At 46.5% G+C, this 27,974-nt stretch overlaps 4 protein-coding genes and 2 pseudogenes across 4 annotated transcripts; 5 read left to right on the top strand and 1 right to left on the bottom strand.

Annotated features, from left to right (window-relative positions):
* Positions 1 to 2,773: 2,773 nt before the first annotated feature.
* Positions 2,774 to 5,666, bottom strand: LOC119267086 (annotated as a pseudogene).
* Positions 5,667 to 6,925: 1,259 nt separating this feature from the next.
* Positions 6,926 to 10,550, top strand: LOC119267085. The gene is made up of 6 exons (XM_037548396.1): positions 6,926 to 7,249; positions 7,329 to 7,463; positions 7,637 to 7,714; positions 8,064 to 8,290; positions 8,476 to 8,523; positions 10,117 to 10,550. The coding sequence occupies exons 1-6, from the start codon at positions 7,120 to 7,122 to the stop codon at positions 10,276 to 10,278; spliced, it is 780 nt and encodes a 259-aa protein (XP_037404293.1). The 5' UTR covers positions 6,926 to 7,119; the 3' UTR covers positions 10,279 to 10,550.
* An 889-nt stretch (positions 10,551 to 11,439) lies between these two features.
* Positions 11,440 to 12,538, top strand: LOC119267083 (universal stress protein PHOS32-like). Its single transcript, XM_037548395.1, has 4 exons — positions 11,440 to 11,668; positions 11,874 to 11,983; positions 12,118 to 12,236; positions 12,424 to 12,538. Exons 1-4 carry the CDS (start codon positions 11,494 to 11,496, stop codon positions 12,491 to 12,493), a joined length of 474 nt encoding a protein of 157 aa, XP_037404292.1. The 5' UTR covers positions 11,440 to 11,493; the 3' UTR covers positions 12,494 to 12,538.
* Positions 12,539 to 12,643: 105 nt separating this feature from the next.
* LOC119267082 lies at positions 12,644 to 14,750 on the top strand (annotated as a pseudogene).
* Positions 14,751 to 15,984: 1,234 nt separating this feature from the next.
* Positions 15,985 to 20,930, top strand: LOC119267081 (G-type lectin S-receptor-like serine/threonine-protein kinase SD2-5). The gene is made up of 2 exons (XM_037548394.1): positions 15,985 to 17,320; positions 17,457 to 20,930. Exons 1-2 carry the CDS (start codon positions 17,188 to 17,190, stop codon positions 19,802 to 19,804), a joined length of 2,481 nt encoding a protein of 826 aa, XP_037404291.1. The 5' UTR covers positions 15,985 to 17,187; the 3' UTR covers positions 19,805 to 20,930.
* A 1,263-nt stretch (positions 20,931 to 22,193) lies between these two features.
* Positions 22,194 to 23,552, top strand: LOC119271210 (LOB domain-containing protein 41-like). Its single transcript, XM_037553123.1, has one exon. It carries the CDS (start codon positions 22,394 to 22,396, stop codon positions 23,264 to 23,266), a length of 873 nt encoding a protein of 290 aa, XP_037409020.1. The 5' UTR covers positions 22,194 to 22,393; the 3' UTR covers positions 23,267 to 23,552.
* Positions 23,553 to 27,974: the final 4,422 nt, after the last annotated feature.

Raw genomic sequence — 27,974 nt, 5'->3', positions numbered from 1 at the left:
AATATGAAAATTGATTTTTTTTCTCACATTTTAATAAATGTTCCTATATTTTTAAAAGTTCATGATTTAAAAATACGTTTGTCCCATTAAGAAACAGTTTTCACATATTTATAAAATGCTTCATGACATCTAAGAATGTTCATGAAAGGATAAAAATTTGTTCGCGTAATTTTTTTCCTCAAAAAATCATAACATATAAAAAAATTATGTGCCATTTAAAAAATTGTGCACGCAACTAAAATATGTTCATATGTTTAAAAATGTTCATAAAAATAGAAAATTTGTTCACACAACTTTTAGTAAATGTTTTAACATATAGAAACATTTTGTACCATTTTTTCACAAAATTCAAAAAAGTTCATGGATATAAATAAATATTCATGGAAATATATAATTGTGTTCACATTAAGAACATAATTTTTTTATTTTCATGCAGCGTTCCCCTTCAGTTCATTGTTTCTTTTACTCATCTTATGCTACTGTAGTCTCTGGAAAATATTTGCAATTGTTCTCCTAATTTTTAAAAATTGGTGAAATACGAAAACTTCACAGATAAATATTTGCAATTGTTCTCCTAGTTGCAATATTTTTTTAAAGGATGAGTTTTAAAAAATCAAGAGTTTAAAATAAAAAGGGAAATAATAAATAATAAATCAAAACTGAACAAGAAAAACCCGGCAAAACAGAAGTAAAACACAAAGAAAATTAGCCAAAAAAACCCCATTGAGGCAAAGGACTAAATGGGTCGGCGCACTTAGAAACTAGCAAAGGGAGGAGGGTGTGCGCTGCATGCGGAAGTGTTCGGTCAAATGCCAGACCGCATTTTTTTGACGCTTTTGTTGTTTACTTTAAAGCAAACATGATGGATTCAGATGAGGAGTACTTTGACGTGGAGAGTTTATGGATTCGTCTTCGTCGGATGATAACAAAGATGATACTGAACTGGCGATACTGATAGCAATTCTGGATGAAATGGATCTTGCATAGGAGCATTTTTCTCAACTTCAAGGGCTCAACGCCGGGACATCGTGAGTTGAATCAACATCATGCACAGGAGCGTGTTGATCTCCACGAGGAATACTTTGCACATGATGTGCTATTCGGCCGCTATTTCCGAGGTTGGTATTGTATGTAGCGACCATTGCTCTTGCACAACATGGAAGGTTTCAGGGCATATGATGATTACTTGAAGCTCAAGAAGGATGTAGTTGGTTGTATTGGCTCCATGGTCTCCAGAAGTGCATGAATGTTGTGAGGATGCTTGTGTTGCCACAACCGCAAACTAGTGGGATGAGTACCTCTGAATGTTTGGAAGCACGTGCCTTGAACCTAAACTCAGATTTTCTAAGAAAGTGGTCAAGGTGTTTGGACCGGAGTACTTGAGAGAAATAAATGTCGAAGTCACGACAAGGCTCATGACAATGGGAGAAGCGAGAGGGTTTCCACATATGCTCGGATCCTTGTATTGCATGCACTGGTAATAACAAATGCAGTGTGAAGGCCAGCAAAAAAATCCCACTGTCATTCTTGAACTAGTTGCATCACAAGATCTTCAAACTTGACAATCTTTATTTGGCATGCCAGGGTCTCATAATGAGATCAACATGATGCACGGTCTCCATTGTTTGCAAGGGTGTGTGCGAGCGAAGCTCCTGCGTGCAACTATACCATAAATGGGCATGAGTACAAGATGTGGTACTATCTTTGTGATCGTGTCTATCCTTCGTGGGCGACTTTTGTCAAGACCATCTCCAATCCACTAGGTAACCAAAAATCACACGTTGTTGCAAGTAAAAGGATGCTGAGAGGACATATGGAGTGATCAAAGCACGTTTTGTAGTTGTTTACGGACCTACCAAACAATGAGATCCAGAGACAATGTGAGAGGTGGTGACAGTTTATGTGATCACGCACAACATGATTATTGAGGATGAGGGTGAGGCAATTCACCAAGTAATGGATTTGAATAGATGTATGATCTTGTCCGGTTTCTTGAGCAGAAAGCAGCAACGTTTGAGCAATTTTCTCCGGATGCATTATCAGATTCCCAGTCGAGGAACCCAAACACAACTTTAAAATGGTATGATGGAGCATTTGTGGACGGTTCATATAGACAACTAGAGCTTGTGTCCAAATAAACTGAATTTAAATTAAACTTTTTTTTCAAACTTTATGTTGAATTATTGTTGTATTGGAATATTTATCTTTCAATTATTGATGGATCATGGTATCTATCTTTGATTGTTTTCAATATTCAGCGTATTAAAAAGATGGATGAGGCAATTATTTGAGGGAGAACGTTGGATGACATTCGCCCGGCCAGATGTCCACGGACATTTGAGGGAGTCCGTTTGAGGGGTAGCCTTGTAGATGCCCTTAGAACGCTCGCTTGTCAAAGGAAATCATATCCTTGTTTTTTATTTCTATCTTGGGCATCTTTCTATAGAAAAATGGAGAAATGAAATTCTTAGAAACCTTTGTTATCTGAGTTGTTTCATTTGTGCAATTGAATATTAAGTTTTTTTGGTAACGATTGTTTTTCACTATATCTTACAAAAAACTTCTATCACTCAAATCTTTTGGATGCTTTTCCTTCAATCAAATGACCTTTATATTTCATTTCAGGGTTTTCTGAATCAAGTGACGGTACACTGCATGTGCCGTTTTGAAAGAAACAAAACGGGCGAAAAGCAGGTTTTGTTACTATGTAGAGGCCAACAAAACTCTGACAACTCAATGTAATGTCGATTTATGTGCATGCCAACAATTTTTGATAATTCATGTGTAAGTATAACAAATATCACAATAAAAAGATATATTAGTACTGGTACATAAGTCTCGAAAACTACTTATTTTTACGCTTACCACACAACTACTTCTGCAATATCAGTTTCACAAAATTTGATAATTTGGGCAGCAAAAACCTTACAGCCCAACCACGTAGGTAACTGAATTTCGGAAACATCAACCTGAGGAAAATAAACTACAAGAGCAAGAAAAGTGCACCGGTACGCAGTCCAAAATCCCCTGCAGATTCTCTCGCACAAAGGCAAATAACGGCAACAAAAGGTCCAAGCAAAAACAAGGTCAGAGAGGTAAGGAGAAGACAGAGAAGCATAACGGAGCCAGCACTCAGCAGTCAGCAACACCTTGATCACTTCAAAAGAGGGTTTTGAACTGACAAATTTTGGAGGCCACTTCATCAACTGCACGAAATTGTGAACAGTTTTTCCAGCTCGCTGAGTGGTACAGACTTGAACTGATCTGGCAGCCCCACGCACAGCCTGCTCAGAGACCCGGGAACAACGTTCAATGATCAGAGACTCTAACTTCTGTGAATGTGCCAGCTTCGATACTCCAGCATTAGTCACGCGGTCACAGAGCCGGAGCGTGAGATTAATCAAGCATGGGGCACGCACAATGAACCGCAGCCCAGCATTACTTATGGCCTTGCAATCCACAAGCTCGAGTGTCTCCAGTAATGGAGCAGATGAGAGGGCCTTCATCCCTTTGTCATTAAAGAAGTTGGCACCCCTTAGCACGAGAAGACGAATCGGGCAAGACTTAATGAGAGACACTAGGCCCTTCCGTGTGAAGCCTATTTCTGACGTGTACATGGCAGAGCAGCCTGACAATGTGAGATCAACACTCTCAAGCATAGGGCAACTGAGAGATAGAGCCTTAAGGCTGTTATCAGTAAATGCCGTCCTGAAAGTATCGTAATAATTCTGAGGATCCAGCCAAAGTGAGATGCTTTTAAGATTGTTGCAGCTCTGGGATAATGCAATCATGTCGTTGTCATTTAGACCCCGAACATACTCCAAGCAAAGCTTCTCCATTGCTTTGCACCTCCCAAAGAGAAAACCAAGTCCTTTTCTGTCGCAATTTCGATACCTGCCAACCTCAAGTCCTTCATATTCTCACAACTGAAATCATACATATTCAGGCTATGAGGGTTGTATGAGGGATCATAGCCCTCATTAGGCCCAGCCCCGTCATTACGAAAGAATCTTTTCTTGATTTCAAACACAAACTTCTGTAGATTTATCCATCCTGGACCAAACTTCAGGAGGTCATCCTGGCTGATGCCCTCACACTTCTTTACTACAAGCTCTTCCAATGATCCTACAGAGCCAAGGTACTCCAACCAATCTTTGCTACCTACTTTATGGCAGTCAATAAGGTGGAGAGCAGAAAGACTCTTGCAACGAACAACCACAGCGAGAAGCCCTCTTGAAGTTATGTTTAGTGTGGAGGTCAACCTGAGGGACGCTAGTTTCTTGGAACAGGCTAGATAACCAAGACCAGAGTCATCGATGTATGAGCAAAAGCTTAAACCGAGACTAGTCAGCGAGGGGCATGATAACACAGAGAGACCTTGGTTGTCCAACTGATTGCCATGGCCTGCCGTCCAACCAGAGTAGTCGATTTCCACTTTACACAAATTAGGGAATCGGGTGCACAGCGATGCCAAGGCTTCTGTAGCAGGGAAAAGGCCACAGCCAACATGGATAGCACCCCTCTGATCTCCCTCAATCTTGTAGAGCTGCTTCGACACAAGGGAAAGAGAATTCAGATCACTTGTCCTGGTGATCCTTTTGAGAAACTCTGCAAACAGTTCCTCCGGGAGATCCTCCATCGAGCAATGTAGTGTGCAAGTATGGTAATCCTGAAGTTCAATAGGTACGCAGAGCACTGCACAGAAATGAATGAGAATCAGAGTTAAGCATAGCAGGGCTATAAGGTCACTTTAGCGATAGCGATAAAGATAACTATTATACTGGTGAAAATTCATGTGTTACAATAAGGAACAACATCGAAGTAATTATCATCCCAAGTATCTGAAATTGCCGAAATAATAAAGAAAGAAGGGATCCAGAAACAACAATCAGAAATACGAGTCTATGAGATAATACTGTTCCGACTGAACACATGAAAACCTCCTCCATGAGGACCTAGGTGCTCCTGAGCAAGTTGCATAAATAGAACCGAAACTATATGTTTTTGCTAACATACTCCCTTGGACATTAAGTCGTCAATTAAAGTACAAGAATCGAAATTCTGAAACATGTATAATCAAGTATCATCGATATACGAAAAATCATTCTTTCAAGTATATATTAAAGATTCATGTGTTCATCTTTGGAAAGAACAAAGGTACCGACCTATTTATCTCTAAATCTCTAAGCAGACAACAAAGAACCCATAGGTCACACAATAATGTAGAGACATATCTGGAATAGCTGGGAAAATGAAATCAAGAAAGAAATCTCGGACATAATAACTAGAATCGATGCAAATCTACGAGATAACATCCACCTGCTGAACCGACATCTTGCGTTCTGCTGAGCGACACTAAAGTTTATTTGCCTTTAGCAGGAAAATCATGTGACTGGGCATAAAAATTAACCGTAACAACAAAGCTAAGGACTACAATTTCATCTGTCAATCAACCATCCAAATCGGAAGAAGGGAAGACATGATCCTATAAGCATCTGAAGTTTAGGAGCTAACGAACCGAGGTTGGAGCTGTTTTCTTCAGACGGAGACGGAACAGAGGAAAGGGCGCCGCCGTCAGAACGAACGGGAGAGAAGAACGGCACGGATCGGCGGCGGTCGTGGGTCGGCCTGGCCGGAGGAGGAGAGCGCCGTCTCCGACCGGTCTTTTTTTTCTTTGACGGATCGACCAACCAAAACCCTCGTCTTGTTCGCGTCCACTCTCTTTGGAGCAGGCGCACTGGGCATATGGGCTTGGTTAGTGTTGGGCCTAGCATGCTCTTGAGCTCGGCGGTGAACAGTCCAAAACCCCTAACAGCCCACACGGCCCAAAACTCGGCGAGACGGAACGGGACTCGGCAGCGGGGACAGCACAAGCGGAAGCTCCCCGTTCTACCGAAAAAGGCTTTCGCCCCGCTTTATAGATAAAGCAGACCGCCAAAGGACATACAACCACACCAAGTCCACACACACACACCCAAGTACCACAACAAAGTCATAAGGTTCTGCTGAGGGCACAACTCAACAAGCCCAAAGAAAAAAAAAAACAAAGCGAGACCCGCGCCGGGGATTTAGTCAGGCTCCAGCGGCGGCAGATTGGTTAGGGTGAGTGATCCGGTCAGCAAGCAGGGTCATCCTATTGGCGTACCCCTTGGCCAGGATCCGGAAGATCACGTTGATGACCGTAATCGGGCGGAACTGGCGGATGTCCGTCGCCCCAGGGACCTTGGGAATGAGGGAGATGGTCCCAAAGTTGAGGCGGCCAAGGTCAATCGAGCCCACGAAGAATTCCTCGAAGATGGCCATGATCTCAGGCTTAATCACGTTCCAGAAGGTCTGGAAGAAGATGACCGGAAGACTGTCAGGGCCCGGCGCCGAGGAGGGGTTCATATCCCTGATGGCCTCCCAGACCTCCTGTTTAGAGAAGGGGGCCGTCAGGGATGTGTTATCGGCTTCAGAAACCAGATGGGCGCCGGTCCAGCAATCAAGGGCGAGAGAGAGACCGCTCCGAGGAGCGGGGGAGAAGAGGGAACGATAGAACCCATCAACATGGGAGCGGATGTCCCGGGGGTCCTGAAGGAGAGAGGCTCCATCCCAAAGGCAGGGGATGGTGTTGCGTCTGCGACGCCCATTGGCGATCGCCTGGAAGTAAGCCGTATTCGCGTCACCTTTTAAGACCCAACGCTGAGCGCCCCGGATACGCCAATAGGCCTCCTCATCAGTGTAGATCACGAAGAGCTGGTCCTCAAGGCCATAGCGGGACAGTCACTCGTCCGAGTAGAGACCAACCGCGTCAGCCCGGAGGTCAAGGGCCTGAATCGCAGTCAGCAGCGCCCTCTTACGCTCCCTGGTGTCACGGCCCAAGTTGGCTCCCCACCCCTTCATAAATTGCCGAGCACGCTTCGCACAGAAGTGCCACGCGTCTATGGCGGAAGGGGGCGGGGGTGGGGGTGGGCGCGAGCCTCGATCCAACGAGCACTGACGGTGACTCGACTCCCCGTTCTCGCCCCGCCGTCTCCGGAGTTCTCCTCCTCGTCCTCCCCTCCCCCTCTCCTCTCCGAAGCCAAGCTACCACTGCCAGGGCCGCTCGATCCTGGCCGAGACCAAGGGAGGGGGCCGACAATGGCGTGGAGGCGACTGGCGAGCGGCGCCGCCATGGCGGCGCATCTCCGGCGGGGCGTCCCCTCTCCCCACTTCGCCCCCGCCCGCGCCTTCTCCGCCCTCCGCGGCCCTGCCGCCGACAGCCCTACCCGTGAGTTCCTTGCTTCTCCGGCGTCCTCGTTTGCTTGATCCACGCGCTGACTCCCTCGCGTGACTCGACTCCCTACCAGTTCCTGTCAGGCACGCGTTGCAGGGCGTCTGGTCGCGGTGTTCGAGCTCGGCCCCCGCGTTTCAGGCTCGCGCCCCCATGCTCCGGGATCTGCTGGCCGCGAGGGTGCCCCCCGGAGTTCGTCCGAAGCTTCCAGGTAGCCTAAGGGGTTAGGATCGTGTGCTACGGTTACAGTATTTGTCAGTGCGCCGTGGACATCCTTCAAGCTCTCCTTGTATTTGTCTCAAAAACATATCTCAGATAGCCATGTCTTGGTCTACAATGTTAGTTGACCAGGATTATGCTCACTGACTTTAACCATTATTCTAGGTCTGCTGAGGGGATTTGGGACCGGCGGCACCGCAATTGCTGTCATGCTTTATCCCACAAAGGTCGCGGAGGCACAAGGTAATTTCTTGCCACAGACACCAGGCACATTAGAATGTACAGTATATGTTTTTTCCTTCTAGTGCTTGCTCACATGGAGAAAAACATTTAGTGCATTTCCCCGATATGATTGTTCTTTTTCCTGAGCATGCTTATGTATGATCTGGTATTTAGGTATGTATTGGAGTATTGGACAGAGTTTAGTGAAGTTGATAATATGTCCTATAGTCCAATTTCATTCAGATTTCCCCTTGAAAAACTTAATCTAAGTTGTTATACATACTTAGACCTAGCTACAGATAATCCAAATGCTAGTCACTATTATTATCCTAATGCACATTTTTCCTGTGTGTAATTTCTTGCATCACAGAGCGACCGCCAAAGAGCCCATCAAAAGACATCACTGTGCTCTCACCACATTCGAAACAAGTTCTTAGGAAATTCTGGAATTTGGTCAGAAAATTTCAGCTGCCTATCGGTTTGATTCTCTTGATTGTGTATGGTTGGCGGAAACCAATGGTTCTTGCCATCAACACATTGCTTCTTCTCTACTCTACAAGGCCTGACCCCTATTCCATATACTTGTTTCTTCAGGAGGTTAGTTAAATTATTATGGCATCTTATAAAAGAACATATTCATGTTTACAGTTTGATGGTGCTTAATGTGGAATGATTGTAGCATCGTTTGAGATTTATTTATGCTACCCAAAATAACAAACTTATGAGAGGATGTTGTATGTTTTTCCTTCTTCTGTTACCTGATATATGTTTTACTGTTTCAGATTCATCAAGGGAAGGTGCAGCAAAATCCTGTATTGTGGAAGGAGGAGGTGAGCTTCATGCTTTTCCCCCCTAAGAGAGCTATATTACATATACCTGCATTTTGTAACACGGTTTGGAGTAGTTTAATGGTTCTACACCACATTACATTTTGAAGTGCTTTCCATATGGTCATGAACTTTCATTCACATTTTATTTTTAGCCTTTGCACAATCGAAGAACCCCCAAAATACCCCCCTAAACTTGAACACATTAAGAAGATTATACCCTTTTCTGAAAGCAGTTTGAACATCCGTCTCAACATGCGCATCTCCGCTACACCTAACTCGAAGGGGGCAAATCCACACTTGATCATCTTCACTTCTGGGCAACCCTCATCAGTTATCCTCTCATCCTCTTGAGGAGTAGCAGGTTGCGGTCAAGCAGTCTTGAATGAGGATCTTTGAATAGCATCTTCCATCTTCCAATGTGTGACATCAGTTTCCAGAGCATTATTCTACCATGCCAGTTTTTGCTCTGAAAACAAAGTTGATTCTGTAAAGACCATATTGAGTTATTGACCAGAGATTAGCCTAGCATAACAAATTCAGAATTGCATTCTTATTGTTTACTCAACCACCAACGGCAAACATATTCAAAGTCAGAACCTAGCTGGACACCGAATATACCAGAGATAATTTTCCACTCTTGTTTGGCCACCACAACACAGCCAAAAAACAAGTTATGCACTGATTGATTCTCAGCACAAAACAAGCATGCCTTATTACCCTGTCTTTAACATTTGGGTGCTTTTGAATGTTATCACACGTGAGAATTCTGTTATTGGCGAGGAGCCATAGAAAGACATGGACCGTATCTATTAAAGTTTAGTTTTGCAGCTAGTATATTGCCCCAGAAAAATCATAATCAAAATTTCTGCAAAAAGAATGAAGAACTGCAAAGCCTTGTGATTTTTCTTTGGTTCCTGAAGGTAAAAAATGACCTTAACCATAGTCGAAACTATTCAAAAGATCATGAAGTAAAAATTGACTTGTACTTGTGGAGTAGAGAATATAATTAGGCAGAAAGTATGCAAAGCTTCACGATTCTCCCTTGGTTCCTGATGGAGAACTGCAGACCTCTTATCTTTTAATTGGATGTTTCGGCACTTGTGTTCCTTTTCCTGTATTTCAAGTACTCCCTCCGTCTGTAAATACCTGTCATCAAAATGAATAAAAGGGAATGTATCTGGATGTAGTTCTAGATACACCCCTTTTTGTCCATTTTGATGACAAGTTTTTTCGGACGGAGGGAGTACTAGTTTATGATTTGGTAAATTGTTCCTGTGCTGCTTCGGTGGAGTTACACCATCACCTGGACAGAACTAGTCGACTGCAGCTTTTGAGATACTATGCTTATGCTTGCAGCTCTCTTCCATGCTTTCTGTCGCCGCAAACAAAAGAAATTTGCTGTCATTGAAATTTAGGTATAATGTCAATTCAATTAAGTTGTATTACCTCTGTCCATAAATACGACACATGATTTTTGGTGAAGTAATGGATAGTGTCAGCAAGGTCAATCCATATGCATGACAATATTTAGTTCCTCAGCGCTCCTTTTATGTACTAATTTTATAGTTATAACCCTTCTTCATTTGCCTTCAGGTCATCCAGACAAGAAAAGTTGATACCGAAGACTACAAGTTCTTTTCTATTGGGACGGTCGAATTAAAGGACAGAACAGTACTGCATGTGATTGGAATTCTGGGCAATTGGTGGATCTATCATGTGTCGTATGACAAGAGAGTGGAGCAGTTGTACTTGTAACTTCTCATTCTGAAGAGCTGGTTAATAACAGTAGTTACTTGTAGTTTTTGACATCTGTATTAGGGGATACTGATTCTCAATGTTTCGGAGCTCTGCTTTTGCATGTAATGCTAAAATGCGTTAACATCACAAGTTTGTCCGGAAGATCTAGCTCTACTGGTCATCCATGGAATTTGTTTGATGGATGCATCGATTAACTTGTATCTGCTTGAAGTGTGAACTTACATCAATTTGAGTTGCGTTTCTCTGCATTATTTTCTTTAGAAATAACATGGCACTGAGTTTATCTGTGATATGCGATCATTCTGTTTTACCTATGATGTAACAAGGCCTGTTGTCTCATATTTTCTTAATTCTGCATGCCAGGTATGAATATGAGTATAGATATTACTATCTGTCTTTGGAAATACATGACACTGGGTTCATTTGGGATATGAAGATCATTCTGTTATTACTTATGATGTAACAAGGCCTCTTCTCTCTTATTTTCTTTATTTTGCATGCCGGATCGGGATACAAGTACATTATCTGTCTTAACAGAAGTGTTGAACTTGCTATTGATGTTTTTCTGGTAAAGAATAGCTAGCTGGATGAGTCATTTTATTTTTATCAAATGCCAAACTGCTACGCTGCATCTCATCGGATTCCCCATATCAAAATGCTTTCATCTTTCATTTCATCTGTATTGGAAGCATCTGGTACTATCTTATTCCTGATCAACCTGGCTTTTCTTTGCTTGATGCTTTAGTGAGAATCAGTTTACATGAGAATTTCTTTCCTCTTGTCCATACCTGTGCCGTGCCGACGGTGCCGCTTTAGTTAACCGATGAATTAGAATCTGGCATTCCAGTGCCAGTGGCATGAAAGAAACTGGAGTAAAATTCTTTTTTGCCCCTTTTGCTTTGCATCATGAATCTTGATTTTTCATGCCTTTTGTACCCATAGTTTTCTCTAGCAGCGGTAACCAAGTGGAACATGTCTGTTTCCAGGGGGGAGGTAAAGTGGTGATAAGGAATCAGGCAAAGTAACAAGAGGAGAAAGCTCATGGGCTCAGCCTATGTTTTCACCCTCTTTCGTTTAGTATTTCCAGTAATGCTAGTTCCTGTTGATATCTATTTAAAGACCTGACCGCAGCTGAAACCTCATTGCCATCGTTAGACGCACTGGTCTGGAAATCAAAAACCTGTGTTGTGTTTATCTGAGCTTTGCAGGGACATGGGTGGGAGGAATATCGGAGTTGCTGTGGACTTCTCATCGTGCAGCAAAGCGGCTCTGCGATGGGCGTCAACCAACCTTGCCAGGAGCGGTGATCGACTCGTGCTGATCCATGTCAACAACTCCTACCAGAATGAGCAAGGAGCGATGCATCTCTGGGAACAGAGTGGTTCACGTAAGTCCACCGACAACCCCTCTTGTTTACCGTGTATTGGAATCTGTAGGATAGGTATAGCGAGTGCTGCACATGATTACCTCAAGTTCTATCTATATTTGCTTCCGCCAGTTTCGAACTGATGAACAAACTCTATACGTTGGTGTTCTCCATTGTGGTATCAAATTACCATGCTTCTGAAATGGCAATTTCTTGTGGATTTCAGCGCTCATCCCTCTGGTAGAGTTCTCGGACCCCCATGTCACCAAGAAGTACGGCCTGTCACCGGACAAGGAGACGCTGGAGATCCTGGCCCAAGTGGCACATCAGAGCGGGGTACCAGTTTTTTCATCTTCCACCCGCAGAATTTTGTACTAGTAATCATAACTCCTGATCAAATTCCTGTGCTAGATATCATTCCTGTCCGCTGATTGCTGATTGTCTTGTCGTCGAAACTACGTGATTCGCAGGTTGAGGTCTTTGGGAAGATACTCTACGGCGACCCGACCAAGAAGGTGTGTGAGGCAGTCGACCTGGTTCCCCTCAGCTGCCTGGTCATCGGAAGCAGAGGCCTGAGCACGCTCAAGAGGTATGCATACCCACAGGTTCAGTTGTATGATTCTTAATAAAAGTTAAAGAAAAACCCTGCTCCTGTGATTGTGGCACGTCCGGTTCATAGCCGAACTTTACCATGATTTGTCGAGCCTGCGTGCACCTTAGCTTGATGGACTTGAACCTGTACATGACCATGGTGCCTTTTTGGTTCTTGGCGGCAGGGCTCTTGGTGTGTTCGCCCGCGTCTGCTTTGTATTCTCACAGATACTATATTTCATAGCAACACCATGACATTGTACTCCGAAATTTACTTGGAAGCTATGATGAAATTACAAGAAAATACTGTACATGGAATGTGGAGTGTAGTTCATCATAGCAAACACTGGGTTTTTGCAGCTTGCCGTTTGCCATCTTAATCGTCCATTACTTGATCGGTGCCGCTTCATCACCGACGAGGTCCGTCTATGGTCTACCTCGGCGGCGTTTCATTCGATGGCCACATGGCCGGCGGCCGCATGCTCGCGCGGCGCGTCGTCGTACCGTCCCCCTGCCGCGGTGCCGCCTCCGCCGTGCCCGCGGCCGCCGCGGCGACGCCCCAGCACGTCTCCCACTACCTCGCGAGCAGCCCGAGGGTGACCTGGGAGGCGTTCCCCGCCGCCGCGGCGCCCGAGGGCCACGTCGACGCCGTGCTCCTCTCCCTCGCCCGGAACCCCAGCCCCTCCTCCTCCTCCGCCGAGACCGTCGCCAAGAACGCGCACAGCTTCTTCCACTGGTCCGCCGCCTCGTCGCCGTCGCCCCACTCGCTCCGCTCCTACTGCCTCCTCGTCCACCTCCTCGCCCGCGCGGCCCTCGTCAGCCACGCCTCCGTCCTCCTCCAGGCCGCCATCACCAGGCACTCCTCCTCGCCCGCCTCGCACTTCCTGGACGCCTTCTTCGCGGCCTACGAGGACAGCGGCACCGCCGCGACGGCCCGCGGCCTCCACCTCCTGGTGCACGCCTACGCGCGGCTCCGCCTCCCGGAGGAGGCCCTCGAGGCCTGCCGCTACCTGGCGCTCCGCCGCGTGCTCCCCTCCCTCTCCGCCTTCAACGCCGTGCTGCACGCGGCGCAGCGCACCGGCCGGTTCCGGGTCGCCTGGGAGGTGTTCGAGCTAATGACGCTCAAGCGGGTGTACGCCAGCCAGGCCACCGTCGAGCTTGTCGTCGGCGTGCTGAGCCGGGAGGGTGCACTTGCCAGGATGGCGGCCCTTGTGGAGAGGATCCACGGCAAGAAGTGCGCGCCGGGCGTCGTGGCCCACGTCGCGCTGGCGCTGTGGATCTTCGAGGAGGGGAGGACCGAGGAAGGGATCTTGCTGCTCAGGAGGATGCTGCAGAGGAACATGGTGTTCGACGACGTTGCTTACTCGCTGATGGTGCATGCTTACTGTCGTATTGGTGATCTGGAGTCGGCACGTGAGCAGTGGGACGGCATGGTCCGACGAGGCTGTCGCCTGAACCCGTTTGTGTATACTTGCCTCATCGGAGTACATTGCCGTGAGGGCAATATCAGTGAGGCCATGCAGTTGCTTCAAGAAATGCTGTCCATGGGGTTGAAGCCGTATGATGCTACATACAGTCACCTCGTCACCGGGTGTTTTAGACATGAGAGGACAGATGAGGGCTCGGAGTACTTCGACAAGATGCTCCATGAAGGCCTTGTGCCGGACATTGGCACTTGCAATGAGATCTTAGAGGCGATGTGTGGTGCTGGACAGGTCGGCAAGGCAAACGAGTTGGTGACGGCAATGATCGACAAAGGAATGATTCCTGGTCAGGATACATACTGCAAGCTCATTGATGGGTACGTCAAGGTTGGTGATGCGGAAGGTGTTGTCAAGATTTATCATGAGATGGAGCACAGGGGACTTAACCATGGCATCGAAGTTTTTACCTCCCTGATCAGTGGCCTGTGCCAGTGTGGAAATCCAAAGGAAGCCGAGAAGTTTGTGTCTGTGATGGAAAGGAAATTGCTGGCTCCGACTAGTGACATAAGCGATATGCTGATCAGCAGTTACTGTGAGAAGGGTAACACTAAGAGCGCACTTCGGTTATTGACAGGATGATTGCACGGAGCGAGAAGTTAATCCCCTCTGCGGATACATTTATGATGTTGGTGAGAAGAGTCATCAAAGTAAAGACATAGTTCCCATAATACCTGATCTCGCAGTTAGATGGTTTGTGCTTGATGGGAAAAAAGCTAAAGGGGGCTGAAGGATAGGCGAAGGTAAAGAGGGAGAAGGTTGCTATTATTTAATATAAGATTGGTCTACATATTGCACTTATTGTACCTTCGCAAAGGAAATGGTAAAAATAGTAGGCTAGCCAACAGCAAACCACCATGAGGCTGCTGAAAATAAAAAGGACATGTGAGGAGAAATTAAGGCCTCCCTAACTCCCGTGAACATGAAACCTGCTCTACGAGTGAGGGGAGGAATTACAAGAGAATCCAATTTTCTTTTCTCGCCTTGTAAGGCAAACAATCTGAGATTCTAGTTGGAGACATGTTATTTTCTGCTTGTGTGCAAGTGGATGAGGCCAACCTACGATGCAGACTCCCTTGGAGTCCAGACAAGATTATTGCTAACATAACTACTCTATGAGTGTATGCTGCTCCTAGGACCTTTTCAATGCAAAATGGATCACTGGATTTCTGCTTGCCTGTTACTGTAAGGGTTTGTTCTTCTATGAAGCACTAATGCACTGAGCAGGAACTGGTAAATGGTAATCTTTTTCCAGTGCTGATGATGACATAATGTATGATAACATTTTTAATGCACTGAACCATTATAATGTCATTCACATGTCTATAGCATTGTTCAGTGTCATCTATCAAACTGACTCTGAATTCATTTTTTGATTCAAATCTTGCTGATGTTCAGTGCTTTTAAGTTTTCTTGCTCTCATTCTTTTCATATTGTGATAACGGAAGGCCTCATTTCAGTCAACAGTTAACTTCCGACATTCTGCTTGACCTAATTATAGCTTGCCCTCTTTGCTTTTGGCATGTTATAAGTCTGTATTTCCTGGCATGTTATAAGTCTTGTTCTCTACTTAAATGTGTGCACACCTGTAGGTGATATGGGGCTGCATGACTGTGTTTAAGGTTGGCAGTAGGATTCTATAAGGCATATGACAAATAGCGTCTGTATATCTTTTGGTGATGGAACATTAAAGATAACAGCTAATTTTGTTTGCTGGACTGGTTAATGAAAACTGAGGGCTTTCGTTTTCAGAATCAGGCTATCTGTAATAATGGACATGCTGTTCTCATGTGTGACATCTCTTATAAGATATTTTTCTTTGTTAAAGAAATACAAAGTCTGCTGTCATTTAGTTTGCAGTCCTTGGATCTTTTGTCTATTGTACATGTGTGTAGGTTCTGGTATATGACCCAACATCACACCTCAGTGGGACACAGTTTTTACTGTGTTGGTTTTCTACTGCAGCAACCAATAGATCTCCGATGCAGAAGACACAGGTTTGTCACCAGCCAAACTAATGCTTGATTTTTACTTATGCTGCCACTCTGTGCTAGATGTCCATGAATCTGATGCTAGCTCTTAATCACTTGAGCGATTGATGTGTCAAGAAAATTAAGCTGATCGTGCTCCGGTGGCGCTTGGTGCTAGGCGAGGGGGATCGAGCCGAGCAGGGGGGCGCCTTGCGGGAACTTGGGCGCAGGAGGGGAGGGCAGGCCATGGCATGCTCTGCAAGGACACGTGGGGGCTGATGGCTTCAGGTATGACTTGTCTATACTCAAAGTGGTCAGTATGACCAAAACCTATAGGAATAAAAGTCTTCATTAACTCTCCTCCTTTTCATGTTACCTTTTTATCTGGATCACCAACGCCGGTTTACTTCTATTGTGGGGACCTTTAGAGGGCCAAGATGAACTTTCATCCTAGCTCAAAAAGAAAATGAAAAAACTTTCACCAGCTGTCCATACACTGACAGTGTTTGGCTAGACACCTTGGTTGACATGGGGTCCTCCAGCAACGTCTTCGTCTCTTTGATCCAGATTTAGTAGAGGCTTCGACCCGGTCACGACAAATCATCTTTCTCACAGCTAGCGAGGGCTCATGGGCTAGTGAATGTTCGTTGTAAGATAGTCATGAGCCGACCTAAAGCTCAACCTGGTGTACGTGACCGCCGACTACACCAATGGGCAGGCTAATGGGTATCGCTTCCCCCTTGGTTTGGCTCCTCCCCTTGACCCCTTCAGGCTCCGGGTGAATTTTTTTATCTGTATCAGCGTTGAGTTTTGATCTCGACTAATTTGGTATTTAAAGCCATGCTGCAAAACCATTCATCTAGAAAAGGATTACACTCGAGAACACTGAATTCTAGTAGTGACTGGGCACTCATAATTAACGAACTCTCATTTATAAAAAGAATGATAAAAATGTACGCCCATTGTATCGATAATCGAAGCACTCTGATTGTCGTCCATGGCATGGCATAAGGATATCCCCAACAATGGACATGGGCCGACCGTGGGCCACAGTCATAAGAAAATGCATAAGGAAACTGATAATACTGAACGGAATACAGTGTCTATTGCGTGGAACTGGTTGGTACACATACCAGCAGCATGTCTGCTCAGGTGTGAGACTGAATTTCCGATAAGGACACATCCCAACAAAATGTGACCTTTTTTTTCCCTGTCTCATCTCTCCCTTTTAATACTTCTCTCTTTCACAGTGGGTCCACATGCCATCTACTCCACATAACCTGAGTGATGATGGGGATCATTCTTTGAATGTATTTGAGTTTCCATGGTCTGTAGGGCAGGCTAGCTCGATTACGACTTAGTACAAATTTCCAAAAAGAGCTGCCAGCTCCCATTGTTCGACTCCAGGAACCAGATGCATGACCGGTAACATTGTGGCAGAGGATTGCCACACCATACATACGATATCTCAAGCCTAGTCTGCTCCTCCCGTCACCACATGTATGAACAGCAATATTCTCAAATGAACATCGCGTCCAAACCCATGTTCCAGATGTGCGTCATGGTGGCCTCCCTTCTCATCACCTCAGGGGATGTTGCGGCTGCTAGACAACAACATGCTCGAATGAGAGGTATTGCTATGAACTTTCCAGTGCTAAGTTATGCAGTTCAAACATGCATCAATCTGGAAATAACCTTGGCGGAATGCTAGGTGTTTGTGTTACTACATGCCTGCACTGCATCTAATATGAATAAGTTGTTCAACAGGCTTCGTTTTGCTGCGGATGCTTGTGATAGCCAACCTCTGGATAATATGCAGCGGCAGTGTTCAGAAACAAGTTCTCCTGCCAGGGTTCAGTGTCTCTGAAAATGATTACATCGATAATAATGGAACTTTTCTGTTGTCCAATGGCTTCGTATATGGCTTCGGCTTTGTAACCAGTAGTGTGTCAGAGAGCTCCTATCTTCTCTCGGTGGTGCACCTAGCCTCCACTTCTGTCGTCTGGACTGCTAATGCTAACTCTCCTGTTTCTCATACGGATGCCTTTGTGTTCGACAAGGATGGTAATGCCTACCTGCGGTCTCAAGGCTCCACTGTCTGGACTGCCAATCTCTCCGGCAAGGGCGCCTCTATTCGGCTGCTGGACTCTGGCAATCTTATAGTGCTCGGCAAAGACGGCTCTTCTCTTGTATGGCAGAGTTTGAGCTATCCAACGAACACACTTTTGTCTGGCCAGAGCTTCACTGATGGGATGACACTTGTGAGCCAGTCCAGCACAAACAACATTAGTTATACACTTGGCATCACATCAGGGGACATGAGGTTGTACGCAGGCTTCCAGAACCCCCAACCTTACTGGTCTGCTGTGCTGGATACAAGGTTGCTCGTGGACATGAATGGCGACATCTACTCTTCAAACCTCAATTCAACTTCGTGGTACTTCTATGATAAATCAGGGTCTCTTCTATCACGGCTTAACATTGCGCAGCAGAGTAGTGCCAATGACACATTGGCTGTTGTCCTCAGCGACAATGGATCCCTTTCCTTCCGCATCCTCCTACAGATTGCCGATGGCACGCGCTACATGGCTAGTCTCCCATTCGCAATCCCGGAGGACTCATGTGACATGCCAGCCCAGTGCGACCCCTATTCCGTTTGCATTAGTGGAGCAGGATGCCAGTGCCCGTCAGCACTTAGCACCTTTCCAAACTGCAACCCCGGTCTCATATCACCATGTAACTCAAAAGAGGACTTTCAGCTAGCTCAACTGGATAGTGGAGTTGGGTATATTGGCACTAGGTTCACCCGGCCCTTGGCTAGAACAAATATCATAGGATGCAAGGATGCGTGCATGGGCAATTGCTTCCTTTTCAACCAGATCGGTAGTTTGCAGAAGAAAGGTGAAAGGGAACCTGCTTCTGTATCTTTTATCAAGGTATCTAGCACTAACCATGGCTCTGGGAAAGGTGGGAGTGGCGCCGGGAGGCACACCGTCGTTACTGTTGTCATTGTGGTCGGACCGTTGGCTGTCATAGGGGTTCTTGTTTATGTTGGCTTCAGCATTTATCATCGTCGTCGGAGGCAACCTTCACCCTCACAAGAACAAGACGATGGGTTTCTCCGGACGATATCTGGAGCACCAATGCGGTTTACTTACACGGAGCTCCGAGGTGCTACAAACAACTTCGCTGACAAGCTTGGTCAGGGAGGATTTGGATCCGTGTATCTCGGAACACTCCCAGATGGGAGTAGCATTGCTGTAAAGAAGCTGGAGGGCCTAGGCCAAGGGGAGAGAGAGTTTCGTTCTGAGATGACAACAATTGGCAACATCCACCACGTTCATCTAGTTAAACTCCGAGGTTTTTGCGTCGAGGGGGCACAAAGGCTTCTTGCTTACGAGTACATGCCCAAGGGGTCTCTAAACAGGTGGATTTTGAGCACTAGAGTGGATGCTCCCCTTCTAGACTGGGATACAAGGTTTCGCATTGCACTTGGAACAGCAAAGGGGCTGGCGTACCTCCATCAGGACTGCGAGTCCAAGATTATACATTGCGACATCAAGCCTGAGAACGTTCTACTTGATGACAACTTCCATGCAAAGGTAGCTGACTTTGGGCTTGCCAAGTTGATGAGCAGGGAGCAAAGCCATGTTTTCACCAGGCTCAGAGGCACACGGGGCTATGTTGCGCCCGAGTGGATCACCAACTACGCCATCTCAGATAAGAGCGACGTGTACAGCTACGGGATAGTCCTGCTCGAGATAATCAGCGGAAGGAGGAGCTTCGACCCCTTGGAAGCCTCGGAGAAGGCCCATTTCCCACCCTTCGCTTTCAAGAAGCTGGAGGAAGGCGATCTTCGCAATATCGTCGACGCCAAGTTGGCGTACGACGATGAAGATGACCGGGTGGAGATAGCTATCAGGGTTGCTCTGTGGTGCATTCAGGAGGATTTCTCCTGGAGACCTTCCATGTCGAAAGTTGTCCAGATGCTCGAAGGCGTCTGTGATGTGCTGCAGCCACCGACGTCCTCGCATGTTGTGGACCGGCTCCATCCGAATGCTTTCAAGCCGACTGATACTCTACTTTCAGCTGTGCAGCTGTCTAGTCCCAGATGATATGCTGGAGTAGATGACCGGTTGCGCCCCCGACCGGCGTGCAAGTCGTCGGCTATCTCTTGTTTTGGCAGCATACTGTGCTGTATTTGGCAGCATATTGGATATTGCTGCTATAATGCTATTTGCTGGGGTATTTGGACTACCCGCTATAAAGTGACTTCTGAATCTCATGTGGGGGAGTGTCTTACTGTTCTGGGCAGTTTTACTGAAAGAAGGGTGCAGGAACACGCTGCGTGAAGGTGTCCAGCAAGTTATGTTGATGGCTTCTTCTTTGGTCGAGTAGTTGAAGGACGGTGGTGCAGCAAGGGAAGTAGCTCTGATGCGTGTAGCCCTCTGTGTTTCTGGAGCTGCTCTTCTGTTTTGTTGGCTTGTTGCTAATGTTGGTTTGATTTTGCAGGTCTTTTAGTGGACATGTACGGGGAGGAACGAGATCCTCTGACATTGCAAGGGAAGTCAGGTAGAGCTACACCTCACTGACTTTGCTTCGCCACACCCGCACTAAAAGCAAGGTGGCACAGTGGAAAACTACAATAATTACCGACACTAATCGTCTACAGCAAATTATCTACAGTATCAGCATCACCTCTCTGACTTGCCTTCTTTTTTCTATACAAAGGAGCACTGTGCCATAACTCGATTTTCTCTTTCTGTCTCATCTTGGTGCTCCGTGAGTCGTTGATCAATTACTAGGAAGGGACAAGCCCACTTGACAAAAAAAGTATGGGTATGCCAAAACCTGGTGCGCTCTGAAGAAAGCTTTTAAATAGCAGCCGCAATAGCGGTAGCGTCTCAGGTTGCGCCAGAAAAGTGTGTTTTTTTAACTCAGTACAACCGAATCGCTCCTATACATGAGCATACTCTCATTTCTATAAGCACCACAGAGAGACTAAGCTGTCATAGCATCTTGAGATTTTAAGAAGTCACCACTAAATGTCTCACGGTCAACAGAAACATCTCCTCCCAGAACGTACATCTTGAGCATCCTGTTATCTGTCCTTTATCTCTCTTGAGTTCTGGATGTTGGCGCTTGTGCCCATCCCGAATATGATAACATACTGTTGTGACTTGTGTTGGTCTCATCTATAAAAGGTGGGGCCTGGGCGGTGCCCTATTTTTTTTAAAAAAATGCGAGCATCAATGTCAAGTTTAGGACTTAAGCCCTGGTAGGCTGAGGATACCACTGTCTTTCTAAGTCCTAACCATCCAACAACAGGTTAGTTCGAAAATAGTGTGCTTCTAATGTTGTGCGTGCAATATCAGTTATCAAACCGCTATATCATCCGCTATCTGCAAGATCGCCCGCTATATATGTGCTTATTATATGAAAATACCAAATATGGACTGAGCTCCATGAAGGCCTTAATTTGGAAACTAAAAAATTCAAACTTTTCAGTATGAAAAAATTCTGAAAGAAAATACATATATACCTAGAGACAAAAAATGGCCACCACAAAAAAAGCAAATATGCGGCTCTTTAGCATATGTAGGGTCTGTTTGGTTCATGACTAACTTTGCCGCAACACGTGTGGCTAACAAAATGGCCACCACAAGTGTGGCAAGATTTGCCAAAAATTGAGCCTATGACATGTGGGCAATATTGCAAGAAAAGTGTGGCAATAAACCAAACACACGCCTAAGATATTGTGGCACGACTAAGCTTAAGCGTGGCAACCTTAGGCTGTAAACCAAACATGCCCGTAATGTGCATCCTCAAAATGTAGGAGTTTTTTTTTCCAACTCCGCAATTGGAGGTATTTTATCCTGAAATTTTACACGCATTTTTTAAATAATTTTTTGGAACTGAAAAGTTTGAATGTTGAATAACATGCGGATGACGATGCCATCCATTGGTAAAACCAGGGGACGTGCAACTTGTTTCTCCAACGGGGATGTCATGCCATCCTGCCCATCACTCCAACCAAACCAAACCAAACCGTGGTGCGTCGCAAAGTCCACCGAAAGTGGCCGCCTCCAGTTTCACCGCAAGCCGTTGAAAAAATCCATTTCCCTTTCGGAACATTCGTGCGACGCCGCTCCGTGATGCCGGGGTAGCCCGTAGCCGTGCAGTGGACATCTCTCGCTCCCATTGTTTAGGGCATGTACAATGGTTGATAAGATAATTTTATTTTAAGTTTTACATGTAATTTAGAAATGACAAAAAAAATATTTACAATGGGTCATCTCTTAGCCTTATCTTCAATAACTAGTAATTCCTAAAAATATGGTGAGACATATTGTGCTAAGAGATCATCACTTGTCTTATCTTAAATAAAAGAAGATAAACCTTCTCTTATGAGTTCTCTCTCCTTCACCTCATCATTTATCCTACATGACACTCCTAAGATAGCACCATTGTACATGCCCTTAGTCGCATCTCCCGTTGTTTTGGCAGCGGCGCCGAACCCGCCCTCCCAAAACCGTTGGCGCCCACGCCACCTATAAAACCCATCACCTCAACCAAACTCACCACCATCACACACACACACACCAGCAAAAATATTCCAACGAAGCAAGAAGATCATCGATCGATCTCCAACTCCAACAACTCCGGCGCCGGGCTTTGATCGGAAGGGAAGAAGGAGGAGGAGGATGCGGATGAGCTGCAACGGGTGCCGGGTGCTCCGCAAGGGGTGCGGCGAGGGCTGCACCATCCGCCCCTGCCTGGAGTGGATCCGGAGCCCCGACGCGCAGGCCAACGCCACCGTCTTCCTCGCCAAGTTCTACGGCCGCGCCGGCCTGCTCAACCTCCTCGCCGCCGAAGACGCCGCCCTCCGCCCGGCGCTCTTCCGCTCGCTGCTCTACGAGGCCTGCGGCCGCATGGTCAACCCTGTCTACGGCTCCGTCGGCCTGCTCTGGTCCGGCCAGTGGGGGGCCTGCCAGGCCGCCGTCGAGGCCGTGCTCAAGGGCCGCCCCATCGTCCGCGTCACGTCCGACGCGCCCCTCACGGCGTGCGACATCCGCCATGTCGCCAAGGCCGACCGCCCTGCTGCGGCGGCCGACACGCCCCTCGGGGTCTCGCGCGCCGGGCGCACCGGGTTCAAGCGCGCGTCCTCCTCCACGGCCAAGTCCAAGTCCAGGACCTCCTCCGGCGCCAAGCGCGACGATGGGCTCGACCAAGCGCCGAGCCACGAGGAGTCGGCCGGCAGCCACGACCACGGCAGCCACGTTGAGGACGACGGCATGGCAGTCGAGCAGACGAGGGGAGAAGAGTCGTCCGAGGGCACCGAGGTTGACGCGGGCTCGCACGTGAGCCAAGCAGAGCACAGCCCCGTGCCGCCGGTGGCCCAGGACGAGCAGGAGGCGCATGGCGACGAAATCGGGCTGGAGCTGACGCTGGGGTTCCAGCCGGTCACCCCGCGCGTGGTGGCGAGGTCGCCGCCGGCAGGGGCACGCTTCGGCGCCGGCAGCTCGAGCGAAGAGTCCGGCCACATCGGCCTGCTGCTTGAGCTGCCCGTGGCATAGAGACGCGGCCGGCGACAGTGCCTTTCTTGAAACTAGCTGCAGAGATAGAGTCATCAGTTTTGGGATCGTGTCATGCACCTTCGTGGTTGTTGTTTTTTCTCTTTTCCCCATTTTAGAATAGAGATAGCAGTGGAATCTTGTATACCTTGTGCATCTGCTGAGTGCCTTGTTGTTAGTGCCTCTCTGGATATATCTCGTGGTATGTTAGGCCCCTCCCAATGCTTCATCTTGTATAGGTGCTAAGCCTTTCACGTAGGCAAAAAAACTGATGTGGCAAGTTATTTAAGAGGAGAGAGATGAGTGTGGTGACCCCAGGAAGAACCAATGCTAAGCACGTGAACCTAGGCAAAACATTTAAAAGAAAGGAGCCCACCAATACATGAAGAGCTTTAGTTGCTAAATCATTAAATGAAGCAAGCTTAGCAACCATAAGCTAAGCACCTATGCATTGGGGAGTATAGTTGCTAAGCTATTTATTGTGCTTAGCACTTCATCTAAGCACACATGCATTGGCAGCAGCCTTACTCACAGGAATGACACTACTAGCTATGATGTACTGATTTCAAGTCATTAGAGCAACTGTCATATGGCTTCAATCAGGATAATAATTGTGACTTCAGTCGGCATAATAACATCTAATATAATGATTTTGACCAAGCGGTCAGCTTGGTAAGCTACCAACAAACAATTGCAATAAAAATATGTTGACGATTTTGGCCCAGGATCGCATTTTGGCACTGTTGTTGTATGCCTCTCTCGGTCGACATAATTTATGGAATTCGCTCCAAAACCGAGCTCGTAACCTTCACATTTGAAGGAGATCATGTTTGGAGCTCACTCCAAATCTAAAACTACGAGAGGTGAAGTTTCAGCCTCTTCCTTCGTGCCACATGCGGGATGTAAAGTAGGCCGACCTCCCACGCGCCATTGGTGACGGAAACCCGACCATTAATGCCACAACCGCTTAGTCGAATTCCCGTGGGAGCCCATGAGATGGCGTCATGTGGCATCATCTCTTGATTTGCGTGTGAGCAGGCCGAATGGAGTCGTTTGAGCAGCCAAGAGGCATGTGAATGGGCCGTGGCAACTTTTCTCATCGGGAGACGAGCCCCTTGACCACTAATCGTCAACCATCTCCCCAACTGCCCTCTTTATGGTACACGCGTTGGCCTATAAAGATTAGCGCCATTATTGCATAATCCTTTCTTACCCGTCTCCAATCCACTTCTTTGGCTCCATTAGCACAGCGGCAAGAGCTTCCCCTCGTCTTCGGTTTTCGGGATGAGGTGGAGGTGAAGAAGTCGGTAGGTCCTTTGCACCCCTTATAGGACTAGATGAACGTGGCCCTTGAGATGATTGCTTAGATGTACGCGCAAATGGAGTAGCAGATTTGGACCCCGCGCCCACCCCCACTCTTGCCGGCGTGGATGAATGACCGTTCTAGGATGACCTCACCGAGGTGCATTTTTTGGGCCATCGAGGCCGGCATTGCCACACTCTACGCCGACGGCGGCGGCGGATCGTGATGATGGACATGGCTGCAACTACTAGGTAATTATTAGTTTGTGGTCTATCAATGTGACTAGTGACTCAAAAAATACTAGGAATGAAATCGAACTAACGTTTGGATTAAATATGTTGCCTTTCTGACGAATGTGTGTTTGCATAAAACTACCGCGGCCCCATAACCATATGGAGAGCGCTCCATATCTGTATGGAGAGCGCTCCATATCTCGTATGATAACCGCACAATACATATGACGACTCTATTAGAGTTGCTCTTACAAGCACAAATGTGTCAAATTAGAGAAGCGACGCCACGATGGTGTAGCCATAGGCTATGTGCTGTAGGTGGAGAGGGGATGGGAGAGAGAGGATGACAGGTGGGCCCTACACCAGGTTAACAGTTGAGTCAAACAATATGAGTTTTCCCATGCCATGCCATCACTTCCAGCCGGCCCTTGTCAGATTTCGTGTCAAAACGAGCTCAACCTAGCGTCTAACGTTTTCGGCAAAAAATTACTGAGCACCGGTGGCTTTTGCAAATTGTTAGTTGGGTGGTGGGTTTTTAGAAAATAGACCGCAATTGTTGTGGTTTTTTGCAATGTAGTCCTATGCGGCTACCTGCAGCGCGCCTTTATATAATAGAGTACGAGTCCAACAAACCATAATAGCATATTTTGTTTAGCCAATGCAAAAAGGAAATCAGCTTTTTTGAGCTTCTAAAATGTTGTTTCTACCTTTTCGTAAAGTAACAGGCTCCCTCCATGTATGGATCTATTTCGCATTTTCAGATAAACATGAGCCTATACTGGTAGAAATTGCAGTGTTCATGCCTTCACAAGTACTTGGTGCTTTTTTTGCAGCACGAGTAAGACAACATATATGAATGATTGAACAATTATAAGGGCGTCATATCTAGTGCATCCGGGATAGGTCGTGCATCCGTGTATCCGTTGACTCATCAGCCGGCCGATTCACATCCCACGTATGGGAGCAAAAGCAACACGATTTTGCAGAAACACGCCCGCCGCCGCTCCAAGTCCAGTCAGCTAATTTGCTAATAACCCCCTCCGCTAATCACACTTCTAAATCCCTTATTCCCTGTTCGTCTCCCTCCCAATCCCTAATCACGGCCGCAACCTCCATCCCAAAGAGGGCATCGGCCGCGGCAGCATGAATCCGCAGGCACAATCGCCACGGCGGATTTCATCTGCCCTGGCGATCTCAGCGACGGCCACGACGGGATGCATCTCCGAACTCCCCATCAGCTCCGTGGAAAAATTCTCATCGCGTGATAAGCTGCAACAGATCGTCACGACGGCTTCTACTGTTAAGGATGTTGAACATGCATCAGCGGTGATCCATAATTTAAGTGTTGACCATCGGTGTGCCTCTGCATCTAGCCATGGTGTGGCCCATCTCACTTGCCCTGCTACGTCTGTTGAAAATACTAGTGCTGCAGAATATGAACCGAACTTCAGTATGGTGGATGGAGGTTCAGGTAACATCCGTAAAATCCAACCATGTTGTGTATGACCCTGATGATTATTTGTCTATGGTGTACATGCGTACTTTTCTAGAGAATAACCGTGTTGATGCATGTGCAGCTACAGAATCCGATAAAAGCTTGCAAACTCAAATGAATGAGCGAGAATTTGCTACGCCAAGAAAGAAAGAAAGCATTCCCCTATTCGTGAGTGTGATAAACTATGATTCACCATGCTTCTTACCAGTTCAGAGATTTATGCATAATGATGATTATTGTGATTCATTATTTATGTTTCAGTGCTCGTCTTTTACGCCGAGTTGCGACGAAAAATTGAAGCCTAAAGTAGGGATGACATTTGAGGGGCTTGAGGCTGTGGAGGAGTTCTACAAGTCGTATGCACATCATGTGGGTTTTGGAGTTCGTGTCGGACAGCAGAAAAAGTTGAACGAAGAAGTGGTTCGGACAAAGCGTTTCATGTGCAGCAGGGAAGGATTTAGGACTGAGAAGAACAAGGAGATTAAAGACCCATCAAACCAATCAAAGAAAAGCCGTAAGAATACAACCACTCGATGCGGTTGTGATGCACATATCTTTGTCAAGTTGTGTGGCGACAACACCTACAGGATACAATCATGGGTTGAGCACCATAGCCATGGCCTTGTATCACCTGATAAACGTCACTTGATCAGATCAAATCGTAAAGTTAACGAGAGGGCAAAAAATATGTTGTACACATGTCACAAAGCAAGCATAGGTACATGCCAGGCGTACAGGCTCCTTCAAGTCAGCGAAGGTGGGTTTCCGTATGTTGGATGCAGCAAGAGGGACCTGCAAAACTACTACCGTGACCTCAGGCTTAAAATTAGGAACGCTGATGCTCAAATGTTTGTCGCTCAACTAGCTAGAAAGCAAGAAGTCAATCCAGCTTTCTTCTATGATTTTGTTGTTGACAAAGAGGGGAACTTAATGTATGTTTTCTGGGCAGATGCCATGAGTAGGAAAAACTACAGTCACTTTGGGGGTGATTGTGTGGTATCCTTCGATTCTACTTACACCACTAATCAATACGACATGATCTTTGCACCATTTACAGGGGTCAATCATCACTTACAGAGTGTGTGTTTTGGTGCGGCATTCTTGTGCAATGAGCAGACTGAGTCATATGTTTGGTTATTTGAGACCTTCCTAACAGCAATGGCAGGGGTAGCACCTAGACTCATTATAACTGATGAAGCTGTTAGCATGAAGAATGCGATTGAAACAGTTTTTCCGACCACAGTGCATAGGTTATGTATGTGGCACATAATGGAAAAACTTCCGGAGAAGATTGGACCAATAATTAGAGAAGAGTCTGAATTTTGGGACAAGATGAATTCGTGTGTATGGGGTTCGGAAACTCCAGCAGAGTTTGAATCACAATGGAATTCCATCATTACGGAGTATGGCTTGGAGGAAAATGAGTGGCTGATTAAAAGGTTTAGCATTCGCGAGTCATGGATACCAGCTTACTTTATGGACATACCATTGGCGGGTATTCTCCGAACCACTTCAAGGTCTGAAAGTGCAAATTCATTTTTTAACCGTTTTATTCATCGTAAGCTTGCTTTGGTTGAGTTCTGGCTTAGGTTTGACACGGCATTAGAATGCCAACGAGAAGAAGAGTTGATTGCTGACAACTCAAGCATTCATACAACCCCGCAACTATTAACACCATGG

Source organism: Triticum dicoccoides, chromosome 3A (genome assembly GCF_002162155.2).
Source record: "Triticum dicoccoides isolate Atlit2015 ecotype Zavitan chromosome 3A, WEW_v2.0, whole genome shotgun sequence".
Classification (NCBI taxonomy): Eukaryota; Viridiplantae; Streptophyta; class Magnoliopsida; order Poales; family Poaceae; genus Triticum; species Triticum dicoccoides.
This window is presented reverse-complemented; position numbering and strand designations above follow the sequence as displayed.

Bases quoted from the DNA above. Each gene is read 5' to 3' on its own strand.
- LOC119267081 (XM_037548394.1), top strand. From the start codon at position 17,188: ATGTATGAACAGCAATATTCTCAAATGAACATCGCGTCCAAACCCATG. The intron at 17,321-17,456 runs GTATTGCTATGA...GTTGTTCAACAG, and splicing joins ACAACATGCTCGAATGAGAG to GCTTCGTTTTGCTGCGGATG.
- LOC119267085 (XM_037548396.1), top strand. From the start codon at position 7,120: ATGGCGTGGAGGCGACTGGCGAGCGGCGCCGCCATGGCGGCGCATCTC. The intron at 7,464-7,636 runs GTAGCCTAAGGG...CCATTATTCTAG, and splicing joins AGTTCGTCCGAAGCTTCCAG to GTCTGCTGAGGGGATTTGGG. The intron at 7,715-8,063 runs GTAATTTCTTGC...CTTGCATCACAG, and splicing joins AAAGGTCGCGGAGGCACAAG to AGCGACCGCCAAAGAGCCCA.
- LOC119271210 (XM_037553123.1), top strand. From the start codon at position 22,394: ATGCGGATGAGCTGCAACGGGTGCCGGGTGCTCCGCAAGGGGTGCGGC.
- LOC119267083 (XM_037548395.1), top strand. From the start codon at position 11,494: ATGGGTGGGAGGAATATCGGAGTTGCTGTGGACTTCTCATCGTGCAGC. The intron at 11,669-11,873 runs GTAAGTCCACCG...TGTGGATTTCAG, and splicing joins CTGGGAACAGAGTGGTTCAC to CGCTCATCCCTCTGGTAGAG. The intron at 11,984-12,117 runs GTACCAGTTTTT...CGTGATTCGCAG, and splicing joins AAGTGGCACATCAGAGCGGG to GTTGAGGTCTTTGGGAAGAT.